At 32.8% G+C, this 18068-nt stretch overlaps 1 protein-coding gene across 5 annotated transcripts in view; it reads left to right on the forward strand.

Moving 5' to 3' along the window:
• Exn (Ephexin) overlaps window positions 1–18068 on the forward strand; it is a 467843-nt gene that overhangs the window by 414487 nt on the left and 35288 nt on the right. For 4 of the 5 annotated variants that reach the window (XM_069821311.1, XM_069821340.1, XM_069821331.1 and 1 more), the window contains 3 exons: window positions 8950–9129; window positions 9317–9471; window positions 14709–14883. In XM_069821311.1, the coding sequence (XP_069677412.1) occupies window positions 8950–9129; window positions 9317–9471; window positions 14709–14883 (510 nt within the window). The remainder of the gene's footprint in view (window positions 1–8949; window positions 9130–9316; window positions 9472–14708; window positions 14884–18068) is intronic. The other variant, XM_069821349.1, reaches the window with a different exon arrangement.

Raw genomic sequence — 18068 nt, forward strand, 5'->3', positions numbered from 1 at the left:
ATACTGTTTCGGTTATACTTTGTATATGATATGATAGGCCTAATTCAAATTGTCATTAAAAACTGAAATTTTTTATGTCATGCATTCGAATCTCGCCTAGGCCGTGAAGGTTTTTCCGACTGCTAATGTGATGTCCTGTATTGTCTCAGGCAGTAACATCACATTTCCATCTTGTGTCTATCCAGTCTGATTGAAAAAGTCCGAAAATCTTGTTTGAGAAATATCCTACCTCGGTTATAAAAAACCTCAACAGTTAATTATTGTCTTAAAAGTCATGGATCTGTATCCTATAAGTATCGAGGCTGTAAATTATGATTATCATGGCGCAAGGCTATAGCTTAAGACGGCAAATGATGAACATAAGGTTTACACCCAATCTCAGTGGAATTTGATGATTTATTTACGCTTCCTTCCTTGGACTCGAACCCGCGTCCGCTAGGTTTACAGCGCTGTCTATTGTGCCATAATTGAGGGCGTAGTTACTGTATGCCTTTAAGATGGACACATTTATGATTTATAAGCGATATTATATGCATCACGACAAGATTCGCTTTCCTTATTAATTACAGTACATTATTTTCTAGCAAGGTACGCTTAGAACAGAGTTTCAGGTACAGTGATGTTGCTATTAATTTTATTGTTCGTGAAAGGATAAACTAACATCTCGTGTATCAGCAATGCACATACCTGATTTTAGACTCGTGTAGCTCCTTGAAACATGGAATTACCATCTTCTTCACTATATTCATAATTGAGAGCTTATGTTTATAATAACAAACCTCACAAAGTACATTATCTTCTTCTATATGAACTCAGCACTGAATAGCTAGTCATTTGTTTCCTGTAGTTAATGGCCACCATAGTGCTCCAATACGAAACAAATGACTGACTAAATGCAACATATTATAAAAAAATAGGAGCCTACTCGTATGATGCACAACTTTAGTCAAATAATGTAGGAAATGACTGTTTTCTTTAGTGTCAGTTTATATTCATTTCACAATGATGAACATGATCCAATTTTTCGCTGGCATTGTACCGGTGATAGAATTGATTATTAATTATGGAGGAATTGTGAAGTTATGGCAGAGAACGCGATATTACCGCGAAAAACCCTTTGCAACACCGTCATTGCACATAAAAAATTCCATTTGAATTCACCAGAATTTTAAATCGAGTATCCACTATCCAGCATGGGAGTCCATGCGATGGCCGAGTGGTTTAGACCTTAGGCCTGTCATCCAGGCGGTCCGGGTTGGAGTTCCAGTCAAGATATGAATTTTCTATTACATAGGTTTGTTCCAGCAAGCAATTCAGAACGCGTTACGAATTAATACCGAATATCTTTCGACGCATGCGCCAGTCGAGTACGTTCTCAGAACTAGTTCGGTATTTTACATTGGAACGTTTCTTGAACAGTTCTTTCACTGCTTTCTGAGTTTCTTCTCATATTAAAATTATATTCATCTTCCGAACTTAATTCGTCATAAAATATATGACAATCGCCGTCCAAATCACTCATGATCGACAATTTTTTAATTTTAATCTGAACAGTTCAGAATTCCCAGTTCCTTTTCTTAATCGACAACCAATTTCACTCGTTCCGAACGAGTTCCAAATCAGTTCAAGTCTTCTTGGAACACACATTGAGATCCTGCGCATGAGCAGATAGCTCAAAATCGATTCTAAACCGTGCTGGAACAAATCAATAATTTTATTCTGCTATACCATAAAATGAATAAGAACACGCCATGAAATATTTAATATGAAACAGTTTTTATCTCGAAAAGGAAGTAAACACGAGCAAAACTTTATTCAACTTTTTTGTTTGAAATATCTCAAAGAATAACTCCTTGAAATTATCGACATTACTTACGGTTTATTCTATATATAGTTCCAAGAGCTACCTCCTCTTTGCAACGAAACGATTGGGAGCTCAGCTCCAATTCCACTGTATAGTCCGGGTCAGCTTACTTCATACCCTAAGGATGCAACCTAACCATTTTTCCCCCATTACTTTATGCTAGTGGATTGTGGTGATTTTCTAGTTTGCAGGTTGAATTTTCTTTTGCCAACTCTGTTTCGAATTTCGGTACTGACAAATACTACAAATGGTAGTGATTTTGTAACTAGTATGTTGGCAGCTGAGACAAATATCGACAATATTTGTCGGTACTGGAGTTCCATGAAATTGAAATTGTACTAGATTTCTGAGACTGTTACTGGAAAGTAGTGAAATTTGAACATACTAATAATTAATTAATATCGGTATTAATAGTAATACATAAGAGTTATTTTATGTGTCATAATTCAAACTATAGTCAGGTAAATTTTCGGAGTTAGTACTAATAATTTCATGTGGTCAAACAAAATACATTTTTAGGTTAGGTCTCGTGAGTCAATTGTTTAGTCAAACCAATGAATTTCGTATTGCCAGACAAAATACTTGACATTTTGATCCCTTTCTCGGATAGTTTGCCAATGAAAATATGCTACAAATTATTGAATTATTTAGAATAACCATTCAACATAAAGTACGGTAAGTAAATAAGTCATTTAGTACGAAGGATCGTGTGATATCTAATAACAGTTGGCAACACTGACAAGACGGCAATATTTGCTGTTTAGGAACTGTTCTTATGTGACCCTCACTATAACTTACTACCAAATGCTCGGAATCACACCGTTCTTGCATTAAAAGATGGGCATGTTTTTTTAACGTATGAAACAAACAAAACATTAATTTTGCCAAAAAGTGGAGCCACCCCCTTTTTTTTTTTGCAGGGAGCCTTTCAGTTGTTTACAGGATGTGCTCCTATAAGCACCTATAATTATTCTTAGAACTTTCTTTTACGAAACAAAAATATGTTTAGCTTCAAATAATTTAGGCTAGATTATTAATTTATATTTCATTACAAAATGAAAGTATGTAAAGTATGCCATTTTAAGGGACTTTATATCGATAAGCGAATCTTAATGCGTAATTGGGAGAGCTTAACATTCTACGAGTAACCTATACCGGTACGCGTTTTCCAGAAAATTTAAAATTACAAATGTATCGCACATTGTTACAAGTCGTGATCTGCTATGAAACTGCAGTGCAGTTCCTCATTAGTGATTTACAATTTACAATTTTACAATTTACAATTTTTATTTACAATTTACATTTGAATTTACATTTAGATAGATACCCGAAATGAGCATATGCTCGTGCTCGGGTACAGTCCAGTAGTCTACATAAATTTTACAGGTTTCAAATAATAATGCTGATGATATAAAATAATAGTAACAATAATAATAATAATAATAATAAAAATAATCGTGACAGAAATTATACAAAGATTGTAATACAAAATAATTCATTAATAATAATAATAATAATAATAATAATAATAATAATAGTGATAAAACAAAAATATTTACAATAATAAAATAAATACTAAGACTGATAAAATAAAATATAAAACCACTAGCGAGAGTTAACACAACTTAAATAAGCATATAATAACCGGAAAAAATGCCAAACTCGAAAATCAACAGAAAAGTTCGTTGTATCGCAGACGACAGCAACCGCCGTATTGACATTGTGTTGTGCATTAATGGTAGTAGTGGGGAGCTGAAAGTCTACGTTACTGCCTTTCTCTTCGAATCTTCTCGTACAATCATGGGAAGTTAATGCTGTAAAAACAAAATGTCTACGAGTCAAACTGTTCATTATTACCAGGATAAATACAAATAATACTGAAATATATTAATCGAGTTTAAGTTATAGATCTCTCCTTTTGTGCAAGAGGTATCATATCAAAATATTTTATGAATGGCGGGGAAAATATAAATTTAAATAACTTTCTAGTGACAAGTACAATCAAGTGTATCTGTGGCTATGCTAAGGAATCATTTATTGGAGATATACACTGTTATTAATTAAGAAAATGATCTATTTATGTTTATTACAATGTTTTATCTTGTAGGTTACATGTATCAGATAAATACAATAAAAATTAGTACCATATAATGCTAGTAACACTTAAAAATTATAATAAAAATTATCAAATATCATACAAACATTTTCACTTTATTTTTAAACTTAAGAATGTGTAAATTGCTTAGGTCTGGATTATTTTTCAATACTGAATTGTATAGTCTTGGTCCATAATTCCTACTGTGTCTTAATCCAGCTGTAGTGTGGCATTTAGGTTCTGCCAAAAGAGTTGGGACATTTCTTCTGGTGTTGTGTATATGTTTTTCAGTTATAAAATTCATTCGATTTTTGTGAAAATAAGTTATTAATGTATGTTTATCTATTTGCTCAATTTTTAGTACTTGGAATTCAAAATAAATAAATTGTGTCGGATAATCAAGTGATTTATGCAGACAAATTTTGATGATACGTTTTTGTAATAATATTAATGGAGTTAAGATAGTCTTTGTCATTCCACCCCATCCTATTATTCCGTATTGAATGACTGATTGAAACAAGGCTAGATAAACAACACGGAGAACATAGATCGGCATATATGCACGAAGGGTTACAAAGTTGTGAATTGTTTTCCGTAACCTATTACATAAATATGTTACATGTTTATTCCATCTCAAATGTTGATCAATGATAACACCTAAGTATTTTACTTGCGTGGATTCTGTCAAGGAAGAGCAATTGCAATCAATCAAGTTTATGTTACTGCAATTGTGTATTTTTAAATTTGTATGCTTATCGAGTTTGATTTTTCTCAGACTAGAAGCCGTTAATGTAAAAGGAACTGCAGTTGTTTTTGAAATGTTCAATGAGAGCAAATTTTCATCTAACCATTTCTTAATTATATTGATACCTCTATTAGCATTTAGGTAGGCATCATTCCAATTCGATCCACTAAAAATTACGGCTGTATCATCGGCATATGCAAATATATCTCCAGATGTGTTTCCTATATCAATATTCAGCAAGTCATTGATGTATATTAAAAATAGTAGTGGGCCTAAAGCTGTACCTTGTGGCACACCTATATTTATATTACGAATTTCACTGTGTTGGTCATTAAATTTCGTTAATTGGGATCTGTTGCTCAAGTATGACTTAAATAAATTTAAAGCGATTCCTTTAATACCGTAGGCATGAAGTTTAGAAGTGAGTATATTATGGTCTACAGTATCGAAGGCTTTTTGAATATCTAGATAGATCTACTATTACTTATGAGTGATTACCAAGCTAGTATATTTAGGCATATAGACTACCGTTACAGTAAAGTGAGAGGAAGATGATAAATAACCCCTTATTTTATGTAGGTAGGCCTATATCATGAACTAATATATGTAGGTACGTGAAGTGAAATATAATATTGTGGAGATAGTTTTGCTGAAGCGAAGTTAATTATCAACCTCTTACAAAAGAGAGTGGGATGGCAGGTTTCGCCTAAGTAATAATTCTTATTCTTGTTCTGTTTGAATTTCCACTGTCACCGTATCATTAGTGGGGAGCGGATTCGTATGCAAATATTTTTGGACGAAAATGGGATCTCCTGAATTAGTTCAAAATTCTTGACATACCATCTTGTCTGTTTAAACAGAACTTTATTTCACATAAAAACAAACATTTTCCATTATTTTTATATAATTTAAATATGAACACATAATTTACACTTTTGTTTTTTGGTAGTGCATATTTTTTTCTGTTATACCACGCCACAAAGCTATTCATTTATAGTAGACCTATATGTATGTATGTGTAGCCTATATATATTTTTTTATATAAATTTTAAATAAAAATATATATTACGTCCTCTTCACGTTTCCTTCAATGTAAAAATGTTTATGGTATTTTGAATCGTAAAAATTGTTTAACAGAGGTGCATCTATGCACGTAAAGTACGACTTAACGGGCTAGCATCTATTATTTTACACTTAACGGGCTAAACAATCGTTTCATTATTTAACTTCTCACTCATCGTCTTCTTTTTTCGCGATTCATTAAATAGTGACAACTCCTTATAATATCGGTCTCTCGATTTTCCTGGTATAACTCTTTGACTTGTTCTCCTTCTATCAATATTTCGTTAGGAATTCCAATGGAATCCATTTCTACAAATTAATCTCAGACAAAACCATTTCTAGTAAACACTTTTGTTTTATTTTCCTACCATAGTAACCGATTATGACGTTCTTTCTACCATAGTAACTGATTAAGACGTTTCTCAATATTGTTATTTTATCTACAAATTCTCAATAATTTTTGTTTCAACAACATGCAAAATACAGTCATTAATTGATTTTCTCTTAAGATATATGATTCAATATGCCATAAAACGTTGTACACATGGATAACATGGATAACTAAACTCGCTGTCGCTCGTTTAGTTAAATTCCATGCTCGCATGATAACTTCTACATAACGGTCTTGTAACGTAAATAACTATTAATTAACAATGCTACTAAATAATTTTCTACCTAACAGAGTGTGAGTGTATAATACATACAATGTAATATTATATACGCGTAATAAGAAAAAAGCATCCAAAAGTCTTTCAGTAAGCTTTCTAGAAATCATACATGTCACATTTGTGGTTCATGCTCTACACAGGATATGCGAAAATATCCGAATCCTGTTTCCTAACGTGGATAGGTTAGTTTGACAAAAGTGTTTGTTAAAGCGCCTTCAAGAATTTATTGATCTCCTTAAACAGGGAAATTCCGAAGTTCCTCTTCCGCCTCTATCCTTAGTAACACACTAACTGCCATAACATACTGTGCCAAGCATCTTTAAAGTTTTGCGTCTATTGTAAATAAATTGAGCAGAAACGATGCATCGTCGATTGAAATACTAGAAGTTTTACTGAAAGACGATTGATTAAAAATGATTTGGCGTTCATATTCCCAAATCTGGGCTTTTGTGCGACATAATTAAATAACAAGAAACATTTACAAGCCTTTGCGAGACGGTCAAGGAGATGAAGTCCTTGGGGGGTGGGGGTAACCGAACTCAGTACCAGGTTCAAAATTACAAATGGTAAAAAAAAACTACAAATTAAATCACAAAAAAAAAAAAAAAAACAGTGGATGTAAAACAATGTGTAAAATTGCACAAGTTTAGGAGGGTGCAACTGTACGTGAAATTGAAGATGAGAGTGTTTGTGATCTCTTGTTATTTAAATGTTCTGTGACGTGGAGCGAACATTTTCATGCAATCATGTAAGACTTTGTTCAGATACAATTGATTTAAATTCGAGAATTTGGAGATGCCATATTTTGTCATGTACTGCTCGGTTGTTATTGGTGAGAACATGTTACCTTTATATATAACAAGATTTGAGTTAAAAGTTGACTAAATACCTTTAATGTTTTGGCAAAATTCTTTTGCATTTTTATCACATAAAATAAATAATTTGCATTTTTATCACATAAAAATAATTTACATTTTTAGCACACAAAAATCAGCTTCCTAATCATAACTCATCAGTTTTATTAGTGTTTCTGCAGTTTAAAAAGAACCTGTTAAATAAACATACATAACATAATAGTTACAATTATGTGGGATTGAAGGATCTAGTCGCGTAGCAATCGAGTTTAACAATAAACATAACATAATAGTTACCTGTTTCATATTCTCTTCACCACTTTTAACAATTATTAACATTTGCAGTAGAAACGAGAGGAAAGTACCATTAAACAAAACAAAACAATAAACTATAATACTCATGGTTGCTTCGGTGAATGTTGGCGCTCTCTCGGAGTGATCTTCAGGATCTCGACTCTCTCACAATCGATTGTGAAAGGAACGAGTATCTCGAACTAGCCGCGCCATGTCGTCATGGCAACTCAACAGCTGGCCTCAATAAAGCGACTGTAGCAGCTGAATGAGAATACGTGAAAGTTGTTGCGAGTCTTCGTTTTTGCTGTGTCAGCTGTCGGTGAATCGGTGATGGTGCTGTTAATTTAATGCCGAATTTAACAGATAAACGTGTTTTAAGTGAATCGTGATGGTATTAACAGTGTTGTGTTTAACTGTGATTGAAAATGTGAGGAGGCGGCGTAGGCATTGTTGGGTGGGTTGTGCTAATGATGTCACTCAATGTCATGCTCTGAAAATAATATAGCCTTGAAAAGAAGAGAAGCGTTCGTTCATTACCTGTGCATTCCACAGGTTTTTTCCTGGACTTTTCAACTTTAAAAAATCTGCAAATATTATGTTGTTTATAAGCGGGTGGTGCATAACTGTTATGTAATTGATAAGCCATGGGACGCACTTACATTTATATGACTAACTGCGCGAAGTATTAGGATCTGCAAGGTCTGATAAATGGCTGCTTGTTGCACAACAGGATTAGTTAACAAGAAAATGTAGAAATGACTAGTGGTTTTCGAGATAGACATACCTATGTGAATGCTTCCCGAACTTCTGTCGAGTCATATTATCGTCGCCCCAGACCTCATTGTGCAGATCAAGGTTTGTTTCTGACTGTGTATTGTCACATGACGTACCGGAATAAATGTGTAATGAATGTATCTTAATTCGCACATAGTTGTGCTACTGATTTTTAATTTTTGTGTGTTCATAAATTATATTAGCACATAAATATTGGTATAGTATGATTCCTGGTTTATTCAGAATTAAGAAAGTAGTTCAATATTGGAAAGTCATGGGATTCATTGAGATATAAACTTGTAAAGGAAATTTGCAGTAACTAAAACTTTCCATTTCCCAAGAATAGCAGTGAAGATGCACTTCTTTCTTCCTTTGCTCTGTTGCCACGTTTAATACAAATCTTTTGACTTAGAAAGTCACCTTCTTCTGTCTGTGCTTTTGCTTGCTTTTGTAAATTGTAGGTAATTTTAAGCCGTGTTCTAATTTTGAATATTTTCTGGCTGATAACCAGGCAGTAATACTATACTACAAGGTTGTGTTTTTCTTAATTATGTTTTGGTGTTTTTCTGTTCATGTTAACTAATTCATTACAGTCTACGTGTCCTCTTCCTCTGTATTATATTTGGGCGCCCTTGACCCCCCGCTTGACAAGCCTTCAGTCAGTTCCCATCAACGCCGCAGTGAAGCTGTAGGTTTGGTTTCATTACGGGCAATTCTTTACATTGGAGATGCTCATGAAAGCCAGGAGATGACCTTTTTCCTGGAAAAGGAAGGTTAGTTTGTGGTGAACAAGCCGGGGGCATGGTACATTGTACATAATAGCTTACTCCTCTTGTATAAAGAGGTCATAACTTCTGGCTGTAGATATTTGTACTAATATTAACACTTAATTCGTCGCAAGTACTTTATGTTGAATTTTGTCTCGCGATTTCTAACGATGTGCTTGTTCTGTCATCGCAGGAGGAGATCACAGTTCTGACTCGGATGCTGATCATCATTATGAGATGCTGTACGAAGTTGTTGGAAACAACAAGGAAGATATAGCTCCATATGACGACTTCGACTCATTCGATTCTGACGTGTCAGACGAAACCTATATCAAGCCCTTGCACCAGGTATTTATTTCGCTGTTTTCTCCTTACAGTTTTCTCTCTGTTGTGTATTGGTATCCATTTACAAAGTCTCAAGTATAGTGGAATGATAGAAAAAAGATGTTACGGGCAATTTCATATGGAAAACATAAACAGCCGCGAACTGCTGATAACTTTAACAGTAATGTTTGTCAGTACAGAATCGCAGATAGTTAACATTCGTCTGCAGTTTATCGTATTACGTATTTTTCAACGCTAACGTGTTAAAAACATATTAGACTGTTTCATCTTTGCCAAATGGAATCCATAGTTAAATAACTAATAAATATTATACTGTAAAATATTCGCTTTTGCATGATGGCTAATGATAATAATAATAATAATAATAATAATAATAATAATAATAGATATATTGTATTTACCGGTACTACTTCTAACAGTCTTGTGTATAAAAAGTAAAGGCCCATTCACAATAAAAATTAAACATAAACATAATATAAACACAGAAGTTAGCGGTCAGGTTACCAAATGGAATTATTCACAATAATGCACATGATCACTGACATTAACAGTACCGTTTGACGTTAACATGAAAGTTTACAGGCTCAAAACTTTCATGTTTATGCTTACGTGATTTTGAAACAATAAACAATCAGCACGCGATATGACCACATATTAAAACGTGTGTAAATAAACTTAACAAAAGAAATAATCACAGGGCGCTGAAATATACATCAGAATGTAACGAAATGACGTGGTCGTTATGTTTCCATAGTTACCAAGTATCTTTGCGGTTATGTTTATGTCAAAGTTATTTTATCGCACACTTCATGGCATGTTCTGTTATAATATTATTATATTACTTGTCACCATAGAAACAAAATATTATTATTTAGGCCTAATTTAAAAATCGATCCCTGGCCTACTGTAAACCACTAAAGATTCTATTTTCTCCGAATTTCGTAAGATATGTTATTATGAGAGTAGAATACATTTGTAATAGAAAAATGGGTCTTGTTATGGTAATAAATGAAGCGGTTCGTGTTGGAAAATTTTCCACTCGTGCAAAAAATTCCACTTTTTACACAAATTACACAAGTTAAATATTCAATATTAATGTGCTAACGAACAGCGAGTAGACAGTAATAGGCTATCTCAAGGATGACTATGATAATACTATGACAATAATAATAATAATAATAATAATAATAATAATAATAATAATAATAATAATAACCGACAGTATAATAAACGCAAACAAATCGCACGTCATTAAGAACGAAAAGAACAAGTAGAATTATCGATGTAACCGCGTCTGAAAATATAAATGTGATTACGAAACAGATAAAAAATCCATGAATTACCAGCGCGAAACCTCCTTGAAAAGTCGTACACGGGGAGATACCGTGAAGGAAATGTCAAATGCAAAAATTGGCTGCGAATGGGATCTGTATTATTACTACGTACTTCTAACAATAGCTTGAAACTTGCAATTGAGGAGTCTTTTTGTAACAGTCTTGACACATACTCCCGTCACCCTTCACCTTTCATCTTAAGCTACGCGTTTAGACGAAGAGATGGATATTCCTCCCTAGCGTTCAACGAGAACATCCACACAGTTCATAATACACGGACTACCTTGTTGAATTCTGATTTACAAGTTACAGAAATCTGCCTGTGTACTATAGCGTAAGGTGTGACTTCAACGTAATTTTTCAAATCATTTTGCCATTTTTGTTTAATAGTTTGTATTGGCAGCTAGTTTTTCTAGGTCATTTTTACTTTACAGTATTTATTCATGTGTAGAGTTGTAAAGCTACGGTAGACTACAATAGAATACTAAATGGCACTGTAGAATACGGTAGTTTTCCTAGTAGAATTCGTAGAATACAATGCAACCTTAGATACATCAAGGCTCTGCTAGTTGCATAAACAGATGTTGTCTATTAATGCTATTGAAAATCACGATATAATAAGCAGATTCTATAACATAGGCTTCGTGATCTAGAGCGGACTACAAATCATGATATCCCGGGTTCGATTCTAGTTCTGAGGATGAAAATTTGTTCTTAAAGAGACTATTTAATTTAGGAAATGCCATCAGGACGGAAGACAGTAGAATTCCCAAAAATATTTTAAATTCAAAACCTGAAGGTAGACGCAATATCGGTAGACAGAAACTGAGATGGCTGGATGATGTAGAGGTTGATTTAAGAGCTCTAGGAGTGAAAAGATGGAGACAGAAAGCAATTGATAGACAGAAATGGGCTAAAATACTAAGGGAGGCCAAGGCTAGACTACAAGGGCCGTAGTGTCGATCAAGAAGAAGAAGAAGAAGAAGAGACTATTTAATACTTTCACTCGTAAAGATCTACAAGCTAAGTGAGTGCATGTTAAGGATTTCTGTAGGCAGGAGCACCTCAGTGTTGAGGTAAAGGTTTTCAGAATGCGTATTAGGTTTGAAGTGTGTGAACTGTACGATACAAAAACCATCAAAAAGAAGGAAGCCAAATGCAAATAAGCAGTTAATTTTAACATTAAATCAAATTATATACGATAGCTAAGATTGAGAATAAATTAAAACCCACACTCTAACAATGAAGAATACATACTCGAACATGACGACCCAACGCATAATTTGCAACAATTTAAATTTTTAACGTTGGATATGTATCATGTCTAATTAAATGAAATTGAAGTTTAATTCGTATAATTGAAGCTATAATATGCTTTCCTTATCAGAGAAAATTGTAAAATTCAACAAATCAATGGACATCATTAATAGATTTTTAAAACCTTCATTAGTACAAAAAACCAATTCGTACTCGTCTTTATCAAATAATAGCTCGACCAGTCTTATGTTATGGGAGTGAAGCGTGGACTATAAGGACAAAAGATGAAAGCAGACTAACAGCTTGCGAGATGAGATTTATGCGCCGAACAGCTGGCTACACTAAATGGGATCGAAAGAAAAATGAAGATATCCTTCAAGAACTTAATGTGTCATCAATACTGGACTATATCTCCAGATATCAGTTAAACTGGAAGGAACACGTCTCAAGAATGGTTTCATCCAGGATCTCTAAGGCAATAATGAAGTATCGTCCAAATGGGAAACGGTCACTTGGTCGACCTATGAAAAGATGGCAAGAAAATCGCTTTTTCAGGCCGTCACAGTTCTTTTGGGACTAGTACTTGACAGGATGATGATGATGATGATGATGATGATGATGATGATGATGATGATGTTGTTGTTGTTGTTTTTGTGCTTTCCTACAGAAACTCTTAACATACAATCACTTAGGTAACTTCTGGATCTTTACGATTTCCAGAAACATCCTATTTCAGAAAAATCCATGTCTAATGCAGGAGCACTACTTATTGATAGAAAAATATCTTTGATTGTTTAAGAGACATAACATAAATTATTTTTACACGTCTGGAACTTGTAGCTAAATATCTATTTATATCTTACACATACGCCCAATGTAACGATATAAAAAAGATATTGGATGATACCTTAAAGAAATTGAGAGGAAACCTTCGTGTCTTTATAATCGACCATGTGCTCTTTTTTTATTGAGTTCGCACAATGTTTCTCTCTTACTTATAGCTCGGTGTAATTTTTTTTATAGTAAACACTCTTCTTCCTTTGCTATAAACAGCTAGGATGACCTTGAAGTTAGTACAGTAAGGAAGTGTAAATGTGTTACCTGATAACAGTACATTTTCCTTAAAATCAAGGTCAGAATGGATAAGCTTTAAGATGAGTGCCAATAAACAAACATTTGCTATAGAGTGGCAAGATGTTAATCTGTGTGTTATTTACTAATATTGAAGGATAGTGTATATATTTTTAGAGTGACTGTTTATGTCTATGAGGCATTTATTTTTGAAGTGCATAATTTTGTTTATCTATTAATGTTGCAACTTCAGTTGACACTTTTACATTACAAAACTTTGAGTTTATTGTTCTATAGTAAGATTCCATAGCAACGTGTTATGAAGTATTTTATACCATACTTTTATAACACACTTTTCTATTTACCACAATAAAACAAATGTAGCTTTTTAAGGAACTGCACAATCTTGTTTCCTTAGAAATGATTCTGTATACAATCAAGTAGGCTTTGACAGACTCAAATGAACTACAAATTATTATAAATGTATTTTCTGTATTTTTAATAATTTTCGTTAAATAGACGAAACGTAGATAAAATATTGTAGTCAACACGCTACAAAACTAGCTTTAGTAACTAGTTGTCTAAATAACTATTTTAACAGCTAGTATATGAGTACAAGATGCAAGGATACGTAATGGAAGTACACTTTCATTAAATACTACAGAAACAATTAATAATTTATTTATGATAGGTACATTTATAATCACGAATTGTAACTTCTTGTATTCAGCAGGCCATGAATTTTGAAAATATTATGCTTCTTATTCCAATTCTAATACTTATTTGAGATCTAATTTCCCACAGTGATTAAGCCTAATCATAATTTTTAGGGGAAGTGGACTGCCAACTGTCAATATTATTCTTCATATTATTAACAAAAAATTTCCATATATTGCTTCGAGTAATATTATGTAAGATTCAGAAGTACCAATATTATTAATAGCAATACATGAAATGTATTACTTATTTGACATTAAATTAGTATTTTTTTATTGTTCAATGGCAGGTCCCTTTAACTTTTCGTTTTTTGGCCAGACTATATGAGCTTGCTCATGGAAAATTTTGTAATCATGACAGACATTAGCAAAAATATTTATGCTGTTTCATTCTAGTGTGACTGAATGTAAACATTTAATTGCATGTAAATATATTTTTACGTGCATAACGTTGTTGTAATATTATTATTATTATTATTATTATTATTATTATTATTATTATTATTATGCCCATTATTGTTACTACGACTACTACTACATTATCACCACTGCACTGGGACATACTATTATGTTTTACAAAAATGATGTAATTTATCAGTATTATTATTTCAATTCAGGACTGAAATATCAGTTGTGCATTAAGAAATTATCCTCCTACATAATTATTATGACGAAGTACTATATCGAAAATGAAGTATATACTTCATGTTGGCTTCATAGTTACTGAGATGACTTTTCAGATTTATTTCATCTCTTATAGTTGGATATATTTATCAATTTTGTTTACATAACCACTATCACTATTACCTCACCAACATCACCACTTTTTTAATAATATTGTGACAAGTGTGTCTTTTTGAAGGAGGGCTATGATATTGCAAATGGACGACTACCAGAACCTCCAGCTGGTCAGAATATCTATGGAATCAGCAAGATTGCTGAGGCTGCAGGAAAAAAGATGCTCAAACTTGGTAAAAGTCTGCGCAAAATCAGAAACAAGCGAAATAACAACAATGCAGCAGGAGTGCAACTTAAAAGTAAGTCCAAGATAAAAGAATTACTTCAGATTGTAATAGTTTTCTTTAATTTTCTCATAAATACAAATGCAAAGTTTGCATGAAAGATAATTTAAAGAAACCTAAATAGCTTTGTATGGTATTATACCAATTAGATCTAATAAGGGAACTATTAATGAGCTTATGTAAAAATCTCTCCTCAAATTACGAGCATAATTAGATTTCCCTAGCAGATAGACAAGTATGAAAAATTAGCTGTCCACATTAACTGTATGGGTATGAAAACTTGCTTGGAATGGCGTGTACTTGCAGAGAATTGTTAGGGTGCCTTCTTCCGTGAATCCCTACTGTCACGTGATATGTGAGATAAGGCTGTGCACACATGCTGCGTCAGCTGAGTGAGCATTATTTACTTAAGGTGGGAGCTTTTTCGAAAATATTTTATTTTCAAGCTTAAATTTCGCAACCTTAAAGTTAGGCGGAAGACTTTAACATAACTCGTAAGTAGTTCCCTTGTAAGAATTGACTTGAATTCCAAGTTCTTCTTTTATGTTATAAAATAGGCTAGAAATATTAATTTGCGTACTTCTTTTCTAAATGCTGTAATAATTAAAAGTTGTAGAACTAATTAGCTGTTACAGTTGTAGCTTTGTCTTATGTTAATAACTTGCACTGATTAACTATTTTCTCTTTGCATGCGAGCTAATTACAGCACATTAGTAGTATGCACATGCATGTTTCTTGTGGGACTTCTCTTATTCCTTTTCTGTCAGCACTACTTTCACATGCACTGATTTCCCAGTTCCTTTTCTTCTAACAATCCACAATCAGTTTCACTGTAGAATGATTACTGATCCCGAAAGTAAATCTACTGCATGCCCTATGACTTCATCTTGCTGATATTGGAATTAGGGCTTTTTCATTTAATTTACATTGCTGTCAGCTTACTCTTAAACTCGTTCGATAAAAATATATTTTAAGACAAAATACAGGTAGTAACGTAATATTAAGGTCTTTAGTTTGTGTGTAGAATTACAATATTATCATTATAAAATAAAATGAAATGACAGGGAAAGATGTATAGAAATGCAGATTTTAATTCGAAGAAAGTAATGAACTTTATAAAATTATTTATATAAAAACGGAATTGAATTTTTTTCTCCTTCACTTTCGTGTTTATCAAAATTGGAATCAAGATATTGCAATGCTGCAAAATATCGATTGAGAGTTTTTCACGAAAATCACGTTATCATCATATTATTTGTCTCTCTGTGTATAGCCATCTCTTAAACTATTCTAAGGATACTATTAATCTATTCAGCATATATGCATAATATGGAATTATGTATTATGTATAATAATTTCTGCTACTTCAATCGCAAAAAAACTAATCAATCTTTGAAACAATGACACAAAATGGGACTTATCAAAATCACATTTTTTTTTCATTATTTTGTTTCTGACATACAATCATATGATAAATGAGAATCTGCAGCATATCCCCAGAAATATTTTATAATTAAGAATCTCTTCTCTTAATTCAAAACTTTTTAGACAACAATTGAAGGTTAAGGATAACTGCACAATAACTTCTTAAAATTAACGTCACTCTATCTAGTCAATACGAAAATACATTTAAAACAAAGACTATGTTTTTCTGTGGAAATTTTGCTTTTTTTTTTTGTGGTGGAAAATTTACTCTTAGAATCCTTTCTTGCCACAAACAGTTTCAAATCCGAGTAAGATAAGAGAATAATTTGAAATTACTATTTCTTGAAGTATTAGCCATTACTGGTCACTTTTATTACATGTCAAAAAGGACATATCATTTACAGCTGCTTCTTCTTCAACATACTACAGTACTGTCGGTTACTTAACAAATGAGCAATTTACATAAAATCTATTTTATTACTGATATTACTTCTAGACACAGATTTTAATAAATAGCAAAATAATATTAGATTATATTACATTACACATAAGAATAACATTTTTTTAACGAATTTGCGCAAAATTAATTGCTGCAAAATAAAGGTTGTAAGAAAATGCCTTTTGTGTACAATCCTGAAATTAAAATTTATCTTTCTATTTCGGCGTATAGCAAAGAATTTAAATTAAAGAATTTGTATTAACTGAGAGTTCAAGAAAATAATCGGTAAACAATATTTTTTAAAAATATTTATTTATATTTGCTTTAACTGCGAGGTCATATTGCGACTCTCTGTTGATACATTTTGGTTTTCATTTGCCACCTGCCAGCATGTAACAAAGTTATACTCATAATTCTATAACTCATGAACCTTATCTAGTAACTGCCATGTAGTGGCCAATCTCAGTAATCTACAGACACATCCTGCATGTAAAACTAAGGCTTTAGGTCTAAGGAATAAGTATCTGTATTTTTGTTTGAGTGGAAGTAGAAACCAATTCGGCATTTGTCGTTTTATATAAGTAGATTCCTAGTCATTTATGATCGAAGAAACTACTAAAAACTACGATCAGATAGAGTAACTCTGGAATTTGAACCCGGGACCTTCCAAATGTGAGTCTAGTGTTTTACCAAATCACCTGGCTTAGTGATAGCAGAAATATCGTTTGCATTATGATAAAATAACAAAATTGCTGCAAAACGTTTAAAACAAAATAGAAAGCTGTGTGTCATCTTTGTGACGATATTTAAGCTGTTCTTGTGGGTGATCATATATGAAGCCTCTACTGTTTATTAGAGAATATATTACAATCTACATACTTCCTCATGGTGGAGGTGGAGGGGAATAGGATTACTGCGAGAAATTCCGGCTTATCACTGTCTTTTATTCAGCACAAATTCCACTTGGACACTATGAAATTTTAATTGGAACTTTGGAGTTACATCATTATATAACTTCAGGTTTTTCCGCAACCTTAAATAATTGAAGCAAATAGTGAAATTCACGTTGCAATAACAGAGAGTGAGGGTGGGTAGTTGTTCATCCCACACGAATCAGCACACATGAGAAAGTTGGCACAGCTTTCTGGCAGACATATTAAACAGTCAAGTGTCATGCACTCGTGAGTCAGAAGTGACATCCACTTTGTTGTGCGCTTCAAGATACTTTCCATCCATTGACATTCAGTGAGAACTTAGTTCTGAACATGAGCATAATTCGAAATGAGATGGGCGTGTATTTCACAGCAGTAAATTTCGCTCGCATATTTTGTATGAA

Source organism: Periplaneta americana, chromosome 1 (genome assembly GCF_040183065.1).
Source record: "Periplaneta americana isolate PAMFEO1 chromosome 1, P.americana_PAMFEO1_priV1, whole genome shotgun sequence".
Taxonomy (NCBI): Eukaryota; Metazoa; Arthropoda; class Insecta; order Blattodea; family Blattidae; genus Periplaneta; species Periplaneta americana.